Source organism: Xenopus laevis, chromosome 8S, assembly GCF_017654675.1.
Source record: "Xenopus laevis strain J_2021 chromosome 8S, Xenopus_laevis_v10.1, whole genome shotgun sequence".
NCBI classification, from domain to species: Eukaryota; Metazoa; Chordata; class Amphibia; order Anura; family Pipidae; genus Xenopus; species Xenopus laevis.
The window spans coordinates 77,947,430-77,967,880 of NC_054386.1; the positions used below are offsets into that span (position 1 = coordinate 77,947,430).

At 43.3% G+C, this 20,451-nt stretch overlaps 1 protein-coding gene across 1 annotated transcript in view; it reads left to right on the top strand.

Moving 5' to 3' along the window:
* Positions 1-5,571: 5,571 nt before the first annotated feature.
* The window catches only part of LOC108700184 (transmembrane 9 superfamily member 2), a 39,040-nt gene continuing 24,160 nt past the window's right edge, over positions 5,572-20,451 (top strand). The window contains exons 1-6 of the mRNA XM_018233135.2: positions 5,572-6,142; positions 9,265-9,332; positions 16,329-16,422; positions 16,733-16,854; positions 18,240-18,369; positions 18,829-18,956. Of these exons, the coding sequence (XP_018088624.1) occupies positions 6,014-6,142; positions 9,265-9,332; positions 16,329-16,422; positions 16,733-16,854; positions 18,240-18,369; positions 18,829-18,956 (671 nt within the window). The 5' untranslated portion in view covers positions 5,572-6,013. The remainder of the gene's footprint in view (positions 6,143-9,264; positions 9,333-16,328; positions 16,423-16,732; positions 16,855-18,239; positions 18,370-18,828; positions 18,957-20,451) is intronic.

The window sequence follows — 20,451 nt, forward strand, 5'->3', positions numbered from 1 at the left end:
GATTGAGACGAGGGTGGAAGGCACAGTGCCAGGCAGGCCCGGATTTGTGGAAAGGCCACCTAGGCCCGGGCCTAGGGCGGCAGGATTTTAGGGGGGCGGCATGATGCCCAACCACACCCACTTTGGTTCAAAAACACTGGGGATGCGCTGGAGATACAATATTTTTTTAAATTTCCCCATTGATGATGAAAATTTGCACTAATAAAGGGGAGCGGACAGGGGCGATGAATGGCAGTGGGCCTAGAGGCTCCGTCTATGTAAATCCGGCCCTGGTGCCAGGCCAAGCCGACTGGGCGCCCTAGGCGACCCAGCCGGCCACTGAGAGAGGGAGGGCAGTGGAGATATCACCAGATGAGAGGGGAAAAAGCCGGAGGGGAGGGAGAGAGAGCTGGAAGGGAATGGAGAGGGAGCACGAACATGGACTAGGGGTAAGCAGAAGACAGGTCCCTGCCCAGCGCCCCCTTACGTTGCGCCCTAGGCAGGTGCCTACCCCTAGTTCCGGCCCTGGGAAAGCAGATGACTGAAGGATGGAGGGCTGAGGGTGGAAGACTGAGGGCAGAAGGCTGACAGCCGAGTTCATATGAGTGACGGCTGAGAAGGGAGGGTAGAGGATGGAGGTGTGATTGTAGATTTGGATGATGGGTGACAGCAAAAGCAACCGATGGGCCATTCCGAAGGCATAGGACATTGCATGCAGGACAGGTATTTCACTGCAGAATGTCCTAAAATGCGTTCCGTACATACATCGTTTTCTGGTTCCTCCACCCCGCCCCTTTGGCAGAATGTCCTAAAATGCGTTCCGTATGTATGATGACTTTTTTTTCAAGGGTAGCGTCTACTTCCTATCTTACATAAAGGGGACGTTACTGTAAACGAAAGGAAATACAGAAAAAAAACAAATTTTACGGTTGCAGGGGTCCAGGAGAAAATAGTGTAAAATTCATGAAAATCTAAAACCATTGAGAATTGTGGCGCGTGGGCTGTTTTTTTTTTTTGGTCACATCGGGGCCCTTTTTCTCAGTAGTACCATTCGGATCAGAAGTAGAGGAAGCAGGCATGGCTCCACCAACAGTTGCATAAACCAATTAGCTTTATGATTGCTTTGTGGGCCAGGCCTGCTCTCCCTTGATTTAAAAATGAATGAAACCTTAACCAAAGAAGTAGGCTAGAAATGTTGTACATTATGGTTTGGGCTTCTATACCAGTCAAAGGCAACCACAGCCCTTTAGCAGTGCTTCTGGCAATAAAACAATGTTATATATTAATTTGGATCAAGTACAAGGTACAGAGAAACAGGAAATAATTATTTAAGGGGGTTGTTCACCTTCCAAACACTTTTTTTCAGTTTAGTTGTTTTCAGATTGTTCCCCAGAAATAAGGACTTTTTTTTCAATTACTTTCCATTATTTATTTTTTACTGTTTTTCCAAAATTTAAATTTGAATGTTTCTGTCTCTGGTATTTCAGTCTGGCAGCTCAGTAATTCAGGTGCAGACTCTTAAGGGCAAGGCCAGACGTGGCGTTTTTACGTTGCGTTCTTAAAAAAGCTCCCTTGAGTGTAAATACGCAGAAACTGAACTTCCACTGAAACAAATGGAAAACGCACTATGGCAATTCTAACAGGGCGCCTGCAAGTTGAAATCAGCCACGGGACGCCAGTATTGGCGTTTTAAAGCAGAAACGCCAATACGTCAAGAAACTACCAAACCAATAGACTCTATGGGATCTGCAAGTTTGAAGCCACACTTTACGTAAATACGCAGCGTATTTTATATATGGCGTCCAAATTCTCGCAAGACAAATGACGCGATGGACGGTGACGTAATTACATTGCGTATTGACGATCATCCCTTCTCCATTTTGCATGTAAATAGTTTTTCTATTTCTAAATAGCTTTTCTGTTTTCTATTTCCAGCCAGCGGAATTATGGGGAACGAGAACAATGAGAAGTGCATGTATGGAAAACGCATGTTGACGGTTGAGTGTGGTTTCAGTTGCATATTTACGTCAGACGGAGCTTTTTTAAAAACGCAACGTAAAAACGCCATATCTGGCCTTGCCCTAATCTGCTACAATTTTGCAACATTTAGTTGATACATTTCTCAGCAGCATTTCTGGAGTATTTGCAACTATTTTATCAATTCTAACAGCTGCCTTTAATGAAACCCAGAGATTCTGCTCAGCAGGGACAAAGATAAGAAATATATCAACTAAATGTATCCATTTAGAACAGTTTCCAGGGTCGGCGAACCCCCCTCCCAGAGCTGCTTTAGAAGGTGAAAAATGACACTTTACACATCAATATTAGAAAAACTGTGACACATAGAAAATAGAAATTAATTGGAAAAAGGCGTTATTTCTGGTGATCTATCTGAAAACAACTAGTTGTTTGAAGGTGAACCACCCCTTTAACATTATTTTGATAAAATAGAGTCTATTGTAATTCAGAGCTTTCTGGATAACAGGTTTCCGGAAAACAGTTTCCATACCTGTACAGGAAAAATGCCTCTTATTAAAGGAAAACTATACCCCCGAACAATGTAGAGCTCTATAAAAAATATATTGTATAAAACAGCTCATATGTAAAAACCCCTGCTTCATATAAATAAAGCATTTTCATAATAATATACTTTTTTTTAGTACCGTAATATGTGTCATTGGGTAATCCTAAATAAAAAACTGCTATTTTAAAAAATAAGGGCTGCTTCCGGAGATCCTAGGATTCACGATGCACACAACAAACAATACATGTTAGGTCACACTTCTTCCTGTTACAAGCTCTAGTATTTCTGGTCAGGTAATCTCTGAGGCAGCACACATTACATCATAAAATGGAGGGTAAAGGCAAGAGATGTAAAAGGGCAATATTTACTTTAATATATATATCAGTTTGGTAAGATTCTTTAATATGCCACTTAATTTGCAACTGTGTTGCTAAAGTATTCATTTTGGGGGTATAGTTTTCCTTTAAAGCACTTGCATATTAGTTATATGCAAGCAAAAATATTTACAGCAATTAGCTGTTTACTGGTACATGTGTAAGATCTGTTATCTAGAATGCTTGGGGCCAATGGTTTTCTGCATAAGGGATCTTTCTGTAATTTGGATCACCAGACTTTGTATGCTAAAAATCATTTAAACATTAAATAAACCCAGTAGGATTGTGTTGTAGTATACATTCATGCAGCTTAGTTACCATCAAGTACAAGTTACTGTTTTATTTATACAGAGAAAAGGAAATAATTAAAAACATGAATTATTTGGTTAGAATTGAGATAGCCTTCCCATAATGTGGAGTTTTCTTGATAACAGGTTTCTGCCTAAGGGATAGTCACTGCATTCACAGGTGTGAGTCAGTAAGTAACCCAATAGGCTCCATCGTGGGTATCCCTTTCCCTCAGGTCTGAAAAAATGTGTAACTTTTAGTATGTTACAGGATGGCCAAGTCTAAGCAACATTTGAATTGGTCTGTTCTATTTATTCTCTGTATTCTCTGTAACATTTATTGTTATTGATACTTTTTATCATCTTTCTATTTAGGCCTCTCCTATTCATATTCCAGTCTCTTATGCAATTTAATACAAGGTTGTTAGGGTAATTTGGACCCTAGCAACCAGATTGCTGAAACTGCAAACTGGAGAGCTGCTAAATAAAAAATCCTAATAACTCAAGAACCACAAACAAAATAAAGGAGCAGGTAGAATACTGCAGAATGGCAGAATCAGGGAGCAGAAAGGAGCAGGTAGAATACTGCAGAATGGCAGAATCAGGGAGCAGATATGAATTGGAAGAATACTGCAGAATGGCAGAATCAGGGAGCAGAATGGAGTGGGTAGAATACTGCAGAATGGCAGATTTAGGGAGCAGAAAGGAGCAGGTAGAATTCTGCAGAATCAGGGAGCAGAAAGGAGTGGGTAGAATACTGCAGATTGGCAGAATCAGGAAGCAGAAATGGATTGGTAGAATACTACAGAATGGCAGAATCAGGGAGCAGAAAGGAGCGGGTAGAATACCACAGAATGGCAGATTTAGGGAGCAGAAAGGAGCAGGTAGAATACTGCAGAATGGCAGAATCAGGGAGCAGAAAGTTGTGGGTAGAATACTGCAGAATGGCAGAATCAGGAAGCAGAAATGAATTGGTAGAATACTGCAGAATGGCAGAATCAGGGAGCAGAAATGAATTGGTAGAATACTGCAGAATGGCAGAATCAGGGAGCAGAAATGAATTGGTAGAATACTGCAGAATCAGGGAGCAGAAATGAATTGGTAGAATACTGCAGAATGGCAGAATCATGGAGCAGATATGAATTGGAAGAATACTGCAGAATGGCAGAATCAGGGAGCAGAAAGGAGTGGGTAGAATACTGCAGAATGGCAGATTTAGGGAGCAGAAAGGAGCAGGTGGAATTCTGCAGAATCAGGGAGCAGAAAGGAGCGGGTAGAATACTGTAGAATGGCAGAATCAGGGAGCAGAAAGTTGTGGGTAGAATACTGCAGAATGGCAGAATCAGGAAGCAGAAATGAATTGTAAGAATACTGCAGAATGGCAGAATCAGGGAGCAGAAAGGAGCAGGTAGGAGGTCTGTCGGTTAGAAAGTCCAGAACCCAACTGCAGAGGGAGGTGTTTAGTCCAAGCAGGCTCAGCTTTTCTATCAGATGCTGAGGAGTGATAGTGTTGAATGCTGAACTGAAGTCTATGAACAGCATTCGAACATAGGTGTCTTTTTTGTCCAGATGAGTGAGGCCAGATGGAGGGTGGTGGCTATTGCATCGTCTGTTGAGCAATTTTGACGGTATGCGAACTGTAGGGTGTCCAGTGCTGGTGGCAGCAGGGTTTTCATGTCAGAATCAGGGAGCAGAAAGGAGCAGGTAGATTGGTAGAATACTGCAGAATCAGGGAGCAGAAAGGAGCTGGTAGAATACTGCAGACTGGCAGAATCAGGGAGCATAAAGGAGCAGGTAGATTGGTAGAATACTGCAGAATCAGGGACTGTTAGAATACTGCAGACTGGCAGAATCAGGGAGCATAAAGGAGCAGGTAGATTGGTAGAATACTGCAGACGGGCAGAATCAGGGAGCACAAAGGAGCGGATAGATTGGTAGAATACTGCAGAATCAGGGAGCAGAAAGGAGCTGGTAGAATACTGCAGACTGGCAGAACCAGGGAGCATAAAGGAGTTGGTAGATTGGTAGAATACTGCAGACGGGCAGAATCAGGGAACACAAAGGAGCGGATAGATTGGTAGAATACTGCAGAATCAGGGATCAGAAAGGAGCTGGTAGAATACTGCAGATTGGCAGAGTCAAGGAGCAGAAAGGAGAAAAGTATTCAGCATCCTGGAACAGTCACTTACAAGCAGGCCCAAACTGTACATTCTGGCAAATGCCAGAGGGGCTGCTGTAAGGTGCCATAGACCGTCACTGTTTATAGGTCCTGTTGGGGGGCTTTTTGAAATGACTGGTCCTATTCTGAATCCCAATCCAGGCCTGTACAGGTAGAGAGCAGGTAGAATACTGCAGCATGGAGGAATCAGGGAGCAGGATGGAGGGAGGGGGAGGAAGCAGGAGGGAGGGGGAGGAAGCAGGAGGGAGGGGGAGGGAGCAGAACAGAGTGAGTATGTTGTAGCTTTGAACAATCACTTACACGTAGGAGGATTACTATGAGAGGAGGTGTGATTAAGACTTTTCAGTAACACAAGATTTTGGAATGGGGAGGAAGCAGGGCACAATTTTGTATACAATATGAATTGACACTGTTGTCACGACTCCTTTACAAAAGACAGACATGGACTTTTGTGCATTCCTAGCACAGTGAGTTCACCAAAGGCTATGTGGTACATCTTAGTGTAAAGCATGCACACTGCGTTCAACCTCGTCACCAGCTACGTTGCACCAAGCCCCTAGCAGCAAGTCGTGTCACACAGAAGCCACTACCATCACTGCTGCTCTTTGAACCACAGTCAGGTTTATGATACTGATCTTGGAAGCAAGGGTTTGCAAGCAAGAGAGAAGCTATGGGAGGGAAGAAGCACTTATTGTCTTTTGTGGTGGTGCTGTGCATAAGCTGTTGTACCAGCTTCTACCTCCCTGGTCTAGCACCTGTAAGTTTCTGCAGAGAAGGGAACAGCACAGACAACTGCAAGGTAAGAACACAAGGGTCAAACTGTGCAGTTCAAGGGTCACAGGCCATAGTGCAAGGAGACAGTCTTATGAGCTTATGTTAAAGCAGATGCCATATAAAAGAATGTCTTACTCTCAGTATGAGCACATGATTAGTTCCTAGGAGCACACAAGGATAATGCCATCACAAACCCACACTTCTACTGGATCCCCGCCGTAGAGTTGTACCACTTATAATGAACTGATGGTGGGTGTCTTGGTAGTATGGACAGTAATGTGATCTTGCTGCCATAGTTTGCATATATGTGAAATTTATTATTTACTTTAACTCTTTTCATATAAGCAACATAGATTCTACACTGCTGACAAGGTAGTTACAAAATGCTAGAAAAGTTTACACAGTCTATGAAAAGCAGTATTGGATTGGCCCACTGGGATATCAGGAAAACTCCCGGTGGGCCCAGGTGTCAGTGGGCTCTCTTGCTTCTAACCATTTGGCCTATTTCTTGGTCATTCCCTATTTCTTTATGGGGCTTAATAATGGAAGAATATAGTATAGTATGTAGAGAAAAAAGGTTGAATGAGGAGAGGAGGAATAATAGGTTGTAAAGTGGGCCCACGGTTTAAGGGTTTCTGGTGGGCCCCAGGCATCCCGGTCCGAAACTGATGAAAAGTGCCTTTGTGCACTATGCATCCAATGTTTTGGTCCCTATACTGATCTTAATAGGGACCTAAATGTCAGACACATACTGATATGGCTTAATAAAGAAGATCATTGGCATTGAAGATAATTGAAGTGTTGGTCTTCTGCTTTGAAACTGTGTGTGTGTGCTTCATACTGGTGGTATAACTATACAACACTGCCCCTCCTTCTCAAAAAAATCTTTTGAGGGACCTGACATGTACTGCAACCCCTACCCAACCTGTCCACCTACTCACTTGTGTCCCTTACTCCCTGTCTGCTTGCTCTCGGGTAGTGGCCAGGAAGGGGAGCTATCACTGGTTTGCTCTTTATTGTTGAAGTGTGTGGTATACCCTGCCTAGACTGAAAACTTTTTCTGAGGGTTATAGATGTCTATAAGTCTAGGAAGGTATTTGAAAAGGTTGGTCAACAATTGGAGAGAATTTTGAAACAACTGCCAACTTGGCCAGGATGACTCAGCAAGAGGCTGCACAATATAGCCCTACATAGGATCTTATTGTCCAGAAAGAACATTAGGGCATTACTAAGGCTAGTGCGTGTTTATACAAATAGAACAGTATTACTGTTTTTTTAAATTCAGCACCAGTAATGGAAAGAACATATTTCCATGGAAAGAATTTAGAAGCACATAAACACAAGCTGTAGTGTAAATACACTTTTTATGAAAACATTATGTACTCAGCCAGTGTTAAACCAACTAATTAGTATATGTTAATCTTGGCAGTTTATTGGTGGCAGAAGTAGGGCATCACAGTAGTGATGTGTGGACCGACCTGAACCTGCAGGTTTGGGTCTACTACCGCACAAAGTTTGAGACCTCCTAGTGCCCCTCTTCCACCAGACTCGCTCCTTTTTATATATTCATGTGCCCCACCCTCTTCCGTGAGGGGCAGGCACGGGTATATAACTAAGGTAAGGTGCGGGTAGAGTTTTTCTCAACCCGTACGTCACTACAGCACTATGTGGACCTGAGAATTCTCTGCTAATCCTCTGACACTCATTTACTTTGCATCTTGTCTATGACAAGTTGTCTCCATGAAACTTTGACCTCAATTAATGTAGCTAGTTACAAAGCAACTTTTACAACATTAGGGGGCCGATTCATGAAGCTCGAGTGAAGGATTCGAATTAAAAAAACTTCGAATTTCGAAGTGTTTTTTGGGCTACTTCGACCATCGAATGGGCTACTTCGACTACGACTACGAATCGAACGATTCGAAGTAAAAATCGTTCGACTATTCGACCATTCGATAGTCGAAGTACTGTCTCTTTAAGAAAAACCTCGACCCCCTACTTCGGCAGCTAAAAGCTACCGAAGTCAATGTTAGCCTATGGGGAAGGTCCCCATAGGCTTGCCTGAGATTTTTTGATCGAAGGATATTCCTTCGATCGTTGGATTAAAATCCTTCGAATCGTTCGATTCGAAGGATTTAATCGTTCGATCGAAGGAATAATCCTTCGATCGTTCGATCGCAGGATTTGCGCTAAATCGTTCGACTTCGATATTCGAAGTCGAACGATTTTAGTTCCTAGTCGAATATCGAGGGTTAATTAACCCTCGATATTCGACCCTTCATACATCTGCCCCTAAGTATAAGAGAATTGCATCAACTTATGTTTCAAACTGTCGCAGCTAGACAGTCAGTGACCAAATTTACTGAGCTTTTATTGAGAAACATGAGGGGGCAGGGGGAACAAATGAATTAATTTTAGATAAACAGTAAAACATATAAAGCAGTTAAACAAGTAATTATTTTGTTTCCGTATTTGAAAACTGTGAACATGACCTAATCCTTTTATCCTAGTGATTGTCATACTTTTTTGACTCAAGCCTCCTTGAATGTCCAACTTTTGGGCAGGGATCCCCCCAAGGAGTCAAACTTTAAATCCCACTTAAAATGCAGACATGGAAAAATAATCATATCAGTCATTCAGCCATAGTTACAAGAAATTCTGGGAAATAAACAGATTCACCCAAAATCACCCCCCAGTTGACCTTCAAGCTATGCTTTTAGGTGTATCTAGAATTAAAAATGGTCATTCTTACCAATTCTCAGCCAAACTGGGATTTTTGCAAACCTGTGCTATAAACCTTTAATCTATAGTGTTCATTTTTGTCAAGAGGTGAGTGAAGAGAAAATGCCCCCTCAAAAGTACTCAAAAATGGTATACAAGAGTTTTTAACAACAAAATTGCCATTATAGTTTATAAAGAGTAAGCATTTTTGTCTCTCTGTACATACGTTGATATGAATATATACATGTACTTACTATTTATTATCCTCTATTATATTTTTTTTAATTAAAAAATAATAGAGGATTTCGCCCTTGCAATTCACAAGCTTATGCAAGCAACATACAAAATATTGGGGATGTTTATTGGGGATGTCTTAATTACATTGTTTAACATTCTGTTCTCATATTTTATCTTCTTTTCTTTTAGTCCAAAATTGAATTATTTGTAAATCGACTGGATTCTGTAGAATCTGTTCTTCCATACGAATATGATGCGTAAGTAAGGATCTAAATGATCAGCAAAAGATTATTGTTATTATTGGCATTTATTAATAAAGTGGCAACATTTTCTGCAACTCTGTATACACAGCTAAACTTTTTTAGGTACACTGTAATGCTGACCGCCAATAAGCAACATAAAATAAACAAGTTTAGTTATAGATCTAGTTATCGAGTAGTTGTATTACATGGGGGGGGGGGAAATAACAAATAAAAAAACAAACAAATGCAAAAAGTATTGTAGAAGTGATACCTATATTGGCTAACAATAAAAATACATTGCAAGCTTTCAGAGCACCAAGGCCCCTTCGTCAGGCAAAGTACAAATGAAAGCTGGAAAGGCACAGCATATATACTGCTAGATCAGTAAAAGGTATTCATGGGCAATAAATTAGGAAGTTACAGATAGATAGATATACATTAATGAATAAAATGAATTATGGTGGGGTTATAAATAGTCCAGGGGTCTGGAGGTCACATAGTGTGACATGAAACCTGACCCTAAATTAAGGCTCTGTCATAATGTGTTAAATAACTGCATATATTTGAATTCATAGATCTTCTTTTCTCATTCAATTTTAAAGTTCCCTTTTAGAGTAAGACCTTCATGTCCTGAAGACTGTTATTTTGATTATAGTGTTGAAGTGTTCTGTGAAGTTGTCAGGGAGCCGGGAGCCCCCTCTGGGGAGTAGTCCGGATCTAGGAGGAAGCCCCTCAGGAGGGATCAGGGTCGTGGTATCCAGGGGTAAGACAAGAGAATAATCAAAGTCCAAGCACAGGTCAAAAGACAGGCGGAATACAAACAAAGTCCAGAGCCAGGCAGGGGGTCAATGGCAGGCAGAGTATCAGCGAAGTCCAGGTCCAGGCAAGGGGTCACAACAAGGAATCAGGCAGATATAAGCAGGGAAAACAGCAAGGGAACCCAGGAAACTCTCAGGGAACAGAATCCTATTTTCGGGCGCCATCTTGGCGCCTCAGGCGTCCTTTTATGTTTGAATTTGGCGCCCTTGCGCCAGCGTCAGCGCGCCTGCGACCGTCGCGCCGCGCTGACGTCACGGCGCCGGCGTCGGAACCCACGTGGGTTGCCTGGGCGCCGCCATCTTGGAATCTTTGCCGCCGGGAGCGGACGCGACTCCTCGCGCTCCCGGCGGTCTTGACAGTACCCCCCCTCACGGGGGGCCTCAGGACCACCGGGACTTGGTTTCTGGGGAAACTTGGAGTGGAAGTCTCTTACCAAACGAGGAGCATGCACATCACGGTGTCCCTCCCAAGAGCATTCTTCGGGGCCAAAGCCCTTCCAATGGATGAGGTACTGAAGGGACCCTCTGGAGATTCTGGAATCAAGGATTCTCTCCACCTCGAATTCTTGTTGACCCTCCACAGAGACGGCAGGAGGAGGAGATTGGACATCAGAGAAACGGTTAGAGATGGTGGGCTTCACCAGGGAGACGTGGAACACGTTGGGGATTCTCATCTCTGGTGGGAGTTGAAGTCTGATGGCTACAGGGTTAATTATCTCCAAGATGGGGAACGGACCCAGGAACTTCGGACCCAACTTGGGAGATGGCACCTTCAAGCGAATATTCCTGGAAGAGGCCCTCTCCTCCTTGTAGGGAGGAGAGGGCCTTCTACGGCGATCCGCGAAAGTCTTGTGGACTAGAGCACACTTCTCCAGATTAGACTTGGTTGCAGCCCAAATAGCAAGCATATGGGCTGCCAGATCATCTGCAGCCGGGACGTCCGACAACACGAAGTCCTGAGGAAAGGCTTGAGGGTGCTGTCCATACACCACCATAAATGGAGACCTTCCTGTGGAGGAATGACATGCATTATTATGAGCAAACTCCGCCCACGGGAGGAGGTCAGACCAATCGTCCTGGCAAAGAGACACGTGGTTCCTCAGGAACTGTTCTAAGGCTTGGTTCACACGTTCAGCTGCCCCATTCGTCTGCGGGTGGTAGGCAGACGAAAATTTAAGTGTTATTCCCAAGTCTTTACATAGAGAACGCCAGAACTTGGCGGTAAACTGGGTGCCTCTGTCGGAGACGATCTCCACCGGGAAACCATGCAGGCGGAAGATGTACTTAATAAAGAGTTGGGATAATTCCACCGCAGAGGGTAACTTCTTCAAAGGGATGAAATGGGCCATTTTCCTGAAGCGGTCAATGACAACCCAGATCACAGTATTCCCACCGGAGGGAGGAAGTTCGACAATAAAGTCCATAGAGAGGTGCGTCCACGGACGAGAGGGAACCGGCAAAGGCTGTAACAACCCGCTGGGGCGGGAATGGCTAGGCTTAGAAGTGGCACAGACATTACAAGCAGCCACAAAGTCCTTTACATCCTTGCGGATATCAGGCCACCAGACTAGGCGCCTCAAGAGTTCAAGGGTCTTGGCCGGACCAGGATGTCCAGCTTGCCTGGAGCAGTGGGTTTGTTGCAGGATGGCCAGGCGAAGTTCTGGAGGGACGAAGGCCATGCCAATCGGAGTATCTTGAGGAGCCGAAGACTGCCCAGCCAGAATCTGGTCGGCAAATTGGGGATACAGAGAGGCAATGATCTTGACTGGTGGAATGATTGGTTCCTGCCTCTCAGGGTCACGGTCCACCGGAGTGAAGCTACGAGACAAGGCATCGGCCTTCAGATTCTTGGAACCTGGGCGATAAGTTAAAACAAAGTTAAATCGGGAAAAGAAAAGGGCCCACCTGGCTTGTCTGGGATTTAGCCTCTTGAGGGACTGTATAAACTCCAGATTCTTGTGATCTGTGAAAATCTGGACAGGAATTTCAGAGCCCTCCAGGAGGTGACGCCATTCTTCAAGGGCAAGCTTGACCGCTAAGAGTTCTCGATTTCCGACATCATAGTTCTGCTCTGCGGATGAGAACTTCTTGGAGAAAAACGCACAGGGGTGCAATTTTCCATCAGTGGAGTGTCTCTGAGACAGGATAGCTCCGGCTCCGACTTCAGAAGCATCAACTTCGATGCAGAAGGGTAGTGCAGGATTGGGATGTCGGAGAACAGGAGCGGACGTGAAGGCCTCTTTCAAGGACTGAAAGGCTTCTATGGCAGATGGAGGCCACAGGCTGGGTTTACCCCCTTTCCGGATGAGGGCCAGGATAGGTGCAATACGGGAAGAGAACCCCCGGATGAACTGTCGATAATAATTGGCAAATCCGATGAATCTCTGGATTGCTTTGGTACTCAGTGGGAGAGGCCACTCCTGGATGGCCGACACTTTCACGGGGTCCATCTCAAATCCCTCTGGAGAGATAATGTATCCTAGGAAGGGGATCTTGGATACCTCGAAGACACACTTCTCCAACTTGGCGAAGAGAGAGTTCTTCCTCAAACGAGAGAGTACCTCCTTCACCTGGGAGCGATGACTTTCAAGGTCCTTGGAAAAGATCAGGATGTCGTCCAAGTATACGACTACGAACCTTCCTAGGAGATCTCGGAACACATCATTAACAAACTCCTGGAAGACGGCAGGGGCATTGCATAGGCCGAAGGGCATAACGAGATATTCATAGTGCCCATCCTGAGTGTTGAATGCCGTCTTCCATTCGTCACCCTCCCGGATGCGAATGAGGTTGTAGGCCCCCCGGAGATCCAACTTGGAGAAAATCTTTGCCCCTTTCAGCTGGTCAAAGAGCTCGGCAATCAGGGGCAGAGGTTATCTGTTTTTCACGGTGATCTTATTCAGACCCCGATAGTCTATACAAGGCCGAATGCCTCCGTCCTTCTTCTCCACGAAGAAGAACCCAGCCCCTGCAGGAGAGGTAGAAGGGCGGATAAATCCCCGCTGGAGATTTTCTTGGATGTACTCCTTCATAGCGGTAGTCTCTGCAGGAGAGAGAGGGTAGGTGCGCCCTCTGGGGGGCATAGCTCCTGGCAGGAGTTCAACCGGACAGTCGTAGGAGCGATGTGGGGGAAGGAACTCTGCAGACTTTTTACAAAACACATCGGAAAATCCCTTGTAAGTGGAGGGCAAAGTCTTTAGTTCCGCAGTGGAGACATTCACCTTCTCAAGGGGTCTTGGCGGAAGGCAATGTTGCAGGCAAAATAAACTCCAACGAGAGATCTGCCCAGTGGACCAGTCTATGGTGGGGTTGTGCAGACGTAACCACGGAAGACCCAATATTACTGGAGTAGAAGGGCAGGGAATGATGAAGAAAGAAAGTTTTTCTTGATGCAGCACCCCAACTTGTACAGATAGTTCCGCCGTGAACATTGTGACGAATTCAAACTCCAGGGGTTTGTCATCTATGGCGGTAATTCGCAGGGGTGAAGACAATGGAAGCAGGGGAATCTTCATGCGTTCGGCAAAGAAGGCGTCCATGAAATTGCCATCTGCTCCGGAGTCAAGGAAGGCCCTTTCGAAGACAGACTTACTTGCCAGGTGAATCTGCAAAGGAAGGAGAAGTCTGCGTGAATTTTCTTGATACTTCTCCTGAGGCCTTCGAGTGATGCCCCCTACATGAGAAACCTGAGACATACCTCGGGGTACAAAACTCTTGGCTTTGGCAGGACAGGCGTTGGCAAAATGGGAATGCCCACCACAGTACAAACAGAGACCTGCCATACGTCTTCGGAGTCTTTCCTGCTCGGAGAGGCGAGCCTTTCCTACTTGCAAAGGTTCCTCCAGGGGAGACGTGGACACATGAGTCACAGGGACAGTGGGTGCTTGTAGAATCGGCCTTTGAAAGCGAGGGGCCAACATGGGAGAAAATCATCTGCTGCGCTCTCTCTCCACCTGGTGTTCTCTGAGACGAATGTCCACCTTAATAGATAGAGCAATCAGTCCTTCCAGGGTGTCAGGAGTCTCTCTGGAGACGAGATCATCTTTGATGCGGATGGATAGGCCTTGGTAGTATACGGCCTTGTAAGCGTCATCACACCAGGAAGTCTCCGCCATCAGTGTTCGGAAGTCTATAGCGTACTCATTGACACTGCGGCTTCCCTGCCGGAGCTGCAAGAGACGGGCAGGGGCGTTCGTAACCCGACCTGGAGCATCAAAGACTGTGCGAAAAGCTTGGAGAAAGTCTTTAACATCATAAGTCACCGGGGAATTCTTCTCCCAAAGAGACGTTGCCCACTCCAGTGGCTTGCCTTCCAATCGAGACATCACATAACCCACCTTGGAACGCTCACTTGGAAACTGTGTGGGTTGGAACTCAAATTGAATTTGGTATTGTGTGGCAAATCCCCTGCAGGCTTGTGGGTCCCCACTGAAGCGAGGGGGAGGTGGAATGCGAGGCTCACCTGTCGGGTAGCTTGCGTTCGTAGAGGCTGCCGCCATGGGGGGATCTCCAGTAAGTGGAGCAGCGGAGGGCGTAGAAGGCACTTGAGCTAGCAGGACATCGAGTGCTTGCCCAATGCGAACCTGCTGGTTTTCGTAGTCCTCCATGCGGGATGCCAGTCCGCGGAGCGCTCGTCCGACATGAGGTGTGGCTTCCTCAGAAGGATCCATGGCCCGAAAATAATGTCAGGGAGCCGGGAGCCCCCTCTGGGGAGTAGTCCGGATCTAGGAGGAAGCCCCTCAGGAGGGATCAGGGTCGTGGTATCCAGGGGTAAGACAAGAGAATAATCAAAGTCCAAGCACAGGTCAAAAGACAGGCGGAATACAAACAAAGTCCAGAGCCAGGCAGGGGGTCAATGGCAGGCAGAGTATCAGCGAAGTCCAGGTCCAGGCAAGGGGTCACAACAAGGAATCAGGCAGATATAAGCAGGGAAAACAGCAAGGGAACCCAGGAAACTCTCAGGGAACAGAATCCTATTTTCGGGCGCCATCTTGGCGCCTCAGGCGTCCTTTTATGTTTGAATTTGGCGCCCTTGCGCCAGCGTCAGCGCGCCTGCGACCGTCGCGCCGCGCTGACGTCACGGCGCCGGCGTCGGAACCCACGTGGGTTGCCTGGGCGCCGCCATCTTGGAATCTTCGCCGCCGGGAGCGGACGCGACTCCTCGCGCTCCCGGCGGTCTTGACAGAAGTGAACAAAGAACCCCAATTGCTTCTCACACGTTCAGCGGTTCCTCTAGTGTTTTAACTACCTATTAATTATTTTGTGATTACTGAATAGTAATCACTAACCAATTACGAATATATAAAGTGCTCAGTTATGAATTAACATCAAATTGAACCCCACATGATTTGGTATTGATCTTATGTCTGTGATGGTTCATCCTTGTGCGTAGTTTTTGTCCTGTTTCTTCAATGTATATATATATATATATATATATATATATATATATATATATATATATATATATATATATATTCTGTAGAGCACCTATTACATGTAATCATATATACCACATTGGATGAAGCACACAAATAGTAGTTCCAAATGGTGTAGACTTTTTGTGTATTTGGTATAGCAACTTGATGTATTTGCAGGTTTCACATATGTTGCTGTTGCAGGAAAATATACCTGCTTTAGTTGTTAAAGGACCAGTAACATCAAAAAATGAAATTGTTTTAATGTAATTAAAATATAATGCAGTGTTGCCCTGCACTGGTAAAACTGCTGTGTTTGCTTCAGAAACATTACTATTGTTTATATAAATAAGCTGCTGTGTGGCCATGGAGGCAGCTATTCAAAGGAGAAAAGGCTCAAGCTCTGAAGAACATAATGCTATCTGTTATCCATTAGTTAACCTGTGCCATATAGCCGTTTTTCAATTTCCACCATTGCTACTCAGCATCTTGTTTATAGGAACTATAGTAGTGTTTCTGAAGCAAACACATCAGTTTTACCAGAGCAGGGCAACACTACATGATATTTTCATTACTTTAAAACACTTTTAGTTTTTGGTGTTACTGTTCCTTTAAAGGAAGAGAGGTGTGTGGAAATGGTAAAGGTTCTGTGTTGCTAATTGACCTCCTGCTTTTGAGTTTTGTGATTGAGTTTATGCGCCTGTAAGACTTTTATTGCTAAGCAATTTTATGGGGGAAATTGCTAGATTGCAACAAATTGTATTTGTTTTCATTCTTAGATTTGATTTTTGTAAGGATGAGAATGAAAGGCGACCCTCTGAAAATCTTGGACAAGTTCTTTTTGGAGAAAGGATTGAATCATCGCCATACAAGGTTAAAATACCCATTGACTATGAATTATAGACAATAGTATCAACCTGATTCCCCATTTCTCTCTCTAGCTATATCCAGTGGTGTAGCATTGGGCGTCGCTACAACATTTTTTTATCAAGTGTTTTTTCTTGTTTTCCCCCCGAAATCACTGTGACCTGCGATGCCCCTAGATATATATATATATCTGTAAAACAATACACCTGTTTTTGTTATATTCAAGCTCATTAGAATGAACAAATCTGACTATCTTTTTGAGAAAATGTTGTGTTATAAAAACTCTGCTAATTTTTTGTAATATTTATATTTACAGTTTTTCTTTAATAAGAACCAGACATGCAAGATGATTTGTTCCAAGATCTATCATCCCATGGTTAATATGCACCTTCTGGAATTCATAAAGAAAGGAATACAGCTAAACTATCAACATCACTGGTAAAGCTCTGATTTTGACATAAAGTACAGGATTTTAGAGGTTTTCTGTTCAAGCTTCCTTTTATCATCTAAAATTTAGTCCAGACACTTCATAACTAATAATAAAGCTACAGATATATATGAAGATTGTTTCAAATGCATTCAGGGGGCTCCAGGGTATAGCATATTTGACACCTACCTTCACTGGGCCTCATTAACAGAGGCAAAGTGAAAAGTACAAAAATGCATCATTTTGCCTTTATAAATAGAAAATATCTGCACTTTTTAAGCTTAAGGTCAGACTTGTTCCACGATTACCATAATGTCAAGTATTATGAATGAGGTGCAAAGTGTATCTCTGTCTGCTTACAAATTATCTTACATCAAATTAATAGTGTAGAAATTGTAAGTGATGTGATATCCTTCAATCGAGGTTCAGTTTATCACTGTTGCATGTGGCACAGATATATTTTTGTAAAAATGACTTTGGAAGACCTTTCCTTAATCTTAGAGCTTAAATCCTTGAACTCATGCTTGTCCATCTACCATTAATTTTGTCATTAATAACATTATTTACCAAGACAGTTGTGTCATGCCTTGTACCACCCGAATCAACCACATGCCAAAATCAGGCACCAGATAGACAACAAACCTATTACCATTTGTGGCCCACTAAGAAGCCCTCTGTATAACGAGCTGCTCTTTATATTAAAAGATAACAGGCTGTAGTTGGGGAAAGGGAGGGGTTTATTTATACAGAGGACTTCTCAGTGGACTGCTGGTTTGTTTGACTTTGCACTGTGGGATCAGGAAGTAGAATGTGGCTTTAGTTTCTTTCTTTTTTTTCTTTCTAAGTTTGCCCTGTTTAGAGAAAGAAATTGAAAACCCCACATATGTATAGTTAAGGTGGCCATACACGGGCCCATAAAAGCTGCTGACTGGAAGCTTATTGGCAAATGTATGGGGCCCTCCGACGGGCTTCACCAATCGACATCTGGCCGAGAGTCTGCCAGATGCCGATCAGGCAGGGATAAAAATCCCGCGATCCGACCACCCATATAACTTTCATTATAATACAATTGGATCAGCCCGATATCGCCCACCTCATACTGGGGAGAGATCTTGTCATTTGGCACCAAACAAGCGGATCTCTCTGTGTGTGGCCCCTTAGGACTAGGCAAAATGTTCAGCACTAGCTCTATTCATTATATCAATGATGAAGGAGATTATTTTGTCCCTTTAATGCTTGCTATGTATTACTTTGTCATAGCATTTCATACTTGTTGGGTTTAAATATTCCATTATGGTTGAACATTTGTCTAGTGCCCCTCTGATTTAATTTTGTAGAAAGAGCAATTCAGCTGTGCTTTAGCAAGTGCCTCTTTTCTGTATCTGGGTTTTTGCAGGATTATTGACAATATGCCAGTAACTTGGTGTTATGATGTGGGAGAAGGACAGAAATACTGCAGTCCGGGATTCCCTATAGGTTGTGCTGTTTCTCCAGATGGAAGAGTAAAAGATGCCTGTGTAATCAGTGTAAGTGGGTGATTTATATGTATTTAATCTATTCACTACAGTTTATCAGCAAGAGTTGTTGATCATAAGAAATAAGAGAAATGCTTGGTTGCTTTAAAATGGCAATAACTGAACATATGTTTGAGTGTATTTTCTTTTAACCAGGGCACTGAAGGCACTTCTTACTGTAATATTATATATATTATATATATATATATATATATATATATATATATATATATATATATAAAATTTTATTTACATAATATGACCAAGGAAATTGAAATATGATATTTGAAAGCCTATCTGTCTGCATATCAGTTTTCTATAAATGTTGCCTTTATGGCACAGAATATAATAACTGCTGTTAAATACTGGCATTTCTGCTTATGAAATATTGACACATTTGTTGCATACCAACATATATTGAAATTAGTGCATAAGGTAATTCTGAAAATGTTTTTATTGTTTCTTTTTTAGTCTGAATTTAACAAAAAAGACACTTTCTACCTCTTCAATCATGTTGATATTGCCATCACTTATCATAGTGGAAATGGAGAAAACTGGGATGGAGCACGTCTTGTTGCTGCAAGACTTACACCAAAAAGGTAATTTTGACACTTTTTGACAAAAAACATATGTAGTCTGTTGTATTAATGCCTTTATATTTAAAACATTACCATGTTTTCTACTGAGCTAGTGAGCCGAGTTATCCTGTTCTCCAGGATTGTCTGTCCTATGTGGCAAAAGCAATATCCTGGTGGAGCATCAATCACTGAAAATAAATAGGCAGTACTTTTATGTGATTGTTTGGCATATTTATATTCCAAAATTAAACAAAGCTTAGCTGTAAAATCATTTGGCATTAGGCTTCTCTTAAACGTGAAGTTTACTTTAGATTCTATTCCCATTTTTAGTTGGTCTTCATTTCCTATAGTATTTAATAATTATTATTCCTGCTCTGCCTCTTTCTCTCCTGCAGCTGAAAATGCTATCTTGATCTCCTGGAAAATCTCATTATTCCATTCATCTGTCAAAAATGTTACTTTTTTTTAAGACACTTATTAATAAAATAGCTTGAATGTTGAACCCCCATCATCACAAGTAGAGGCATATGGAATTATAGCTTTTCAAACTATTTTGTTCTGAAAAAACCTGAACAAACAGTGCTGTCATTGTACGATACAAAATCCCTTAATTTTAGGGGGGGGGGGAAAGGAAACAAATTGATTGGTCAATAGGTGCAGCCAGATAGAGGCAGCCCAGACGTCCAGTTCAGAAACCTGACTGAATTAAAATGGAAATATGTGCTCAAAATAAATTAATATTCAAATTTTGGGGCGACTAAAAGGTAAAATGTTAGAGCACACTAACTATAATTATGCTACTGGTCTCTAAAATTCTGAAGAAAAGAATATCATCAACATTTATTTAAATTTTTTTCATTTATGATTGCGCGCCTCATGTGTGCATAATAAGTCAGGAGAAGTATGCTAAGTTTAGGGTGTTTTTTTCCACAGTGTATTTTCTCTTTCTAGATATGGAGACACAGGCACTATGGGTATTAGGATTTAGTAGCTGGACAATGGAATTAAATTGCCTTGTCCACTTTCCTCAACCATCAGTTTTTTCAGGCTTGGAGATGGCTATACAGTAGAAGATCTCCAGTGTATTTGGAGACAGTGAACAAGGACATTGATCTATATCCCCATTCCACTTATTGTCACTAAGGATGGGATCTCTTTTCCAGGTAGAGGGCAGGTGACTGCCATGGCAACCTCAACCGGCCCACCATCACTGTCAGCCTATGTTTTCATCTTGCCTCTTAATCATTGTCTGTTGCATGCCCCAGACTTCCCATTTGGTTTACTGGCTGCCCTGCTGAGTGAAACATCACCAGTTGGCACCCCTCTTCACTTCCTGTTCCTGTCTCAATATGGCTCTCTTCAACTCTATGTGACCTTAGGCAGACCAGCTCTCCAAGGGAGCATGTACACTATGGTGTTATTCCAGCAGCTGAAGCCTCACCGTAGGGAGCATATAGTTACACTCCTTCGCTCCTCCTTCCTGCTTCCTAACTTGCACATCACAGAGACACACAAT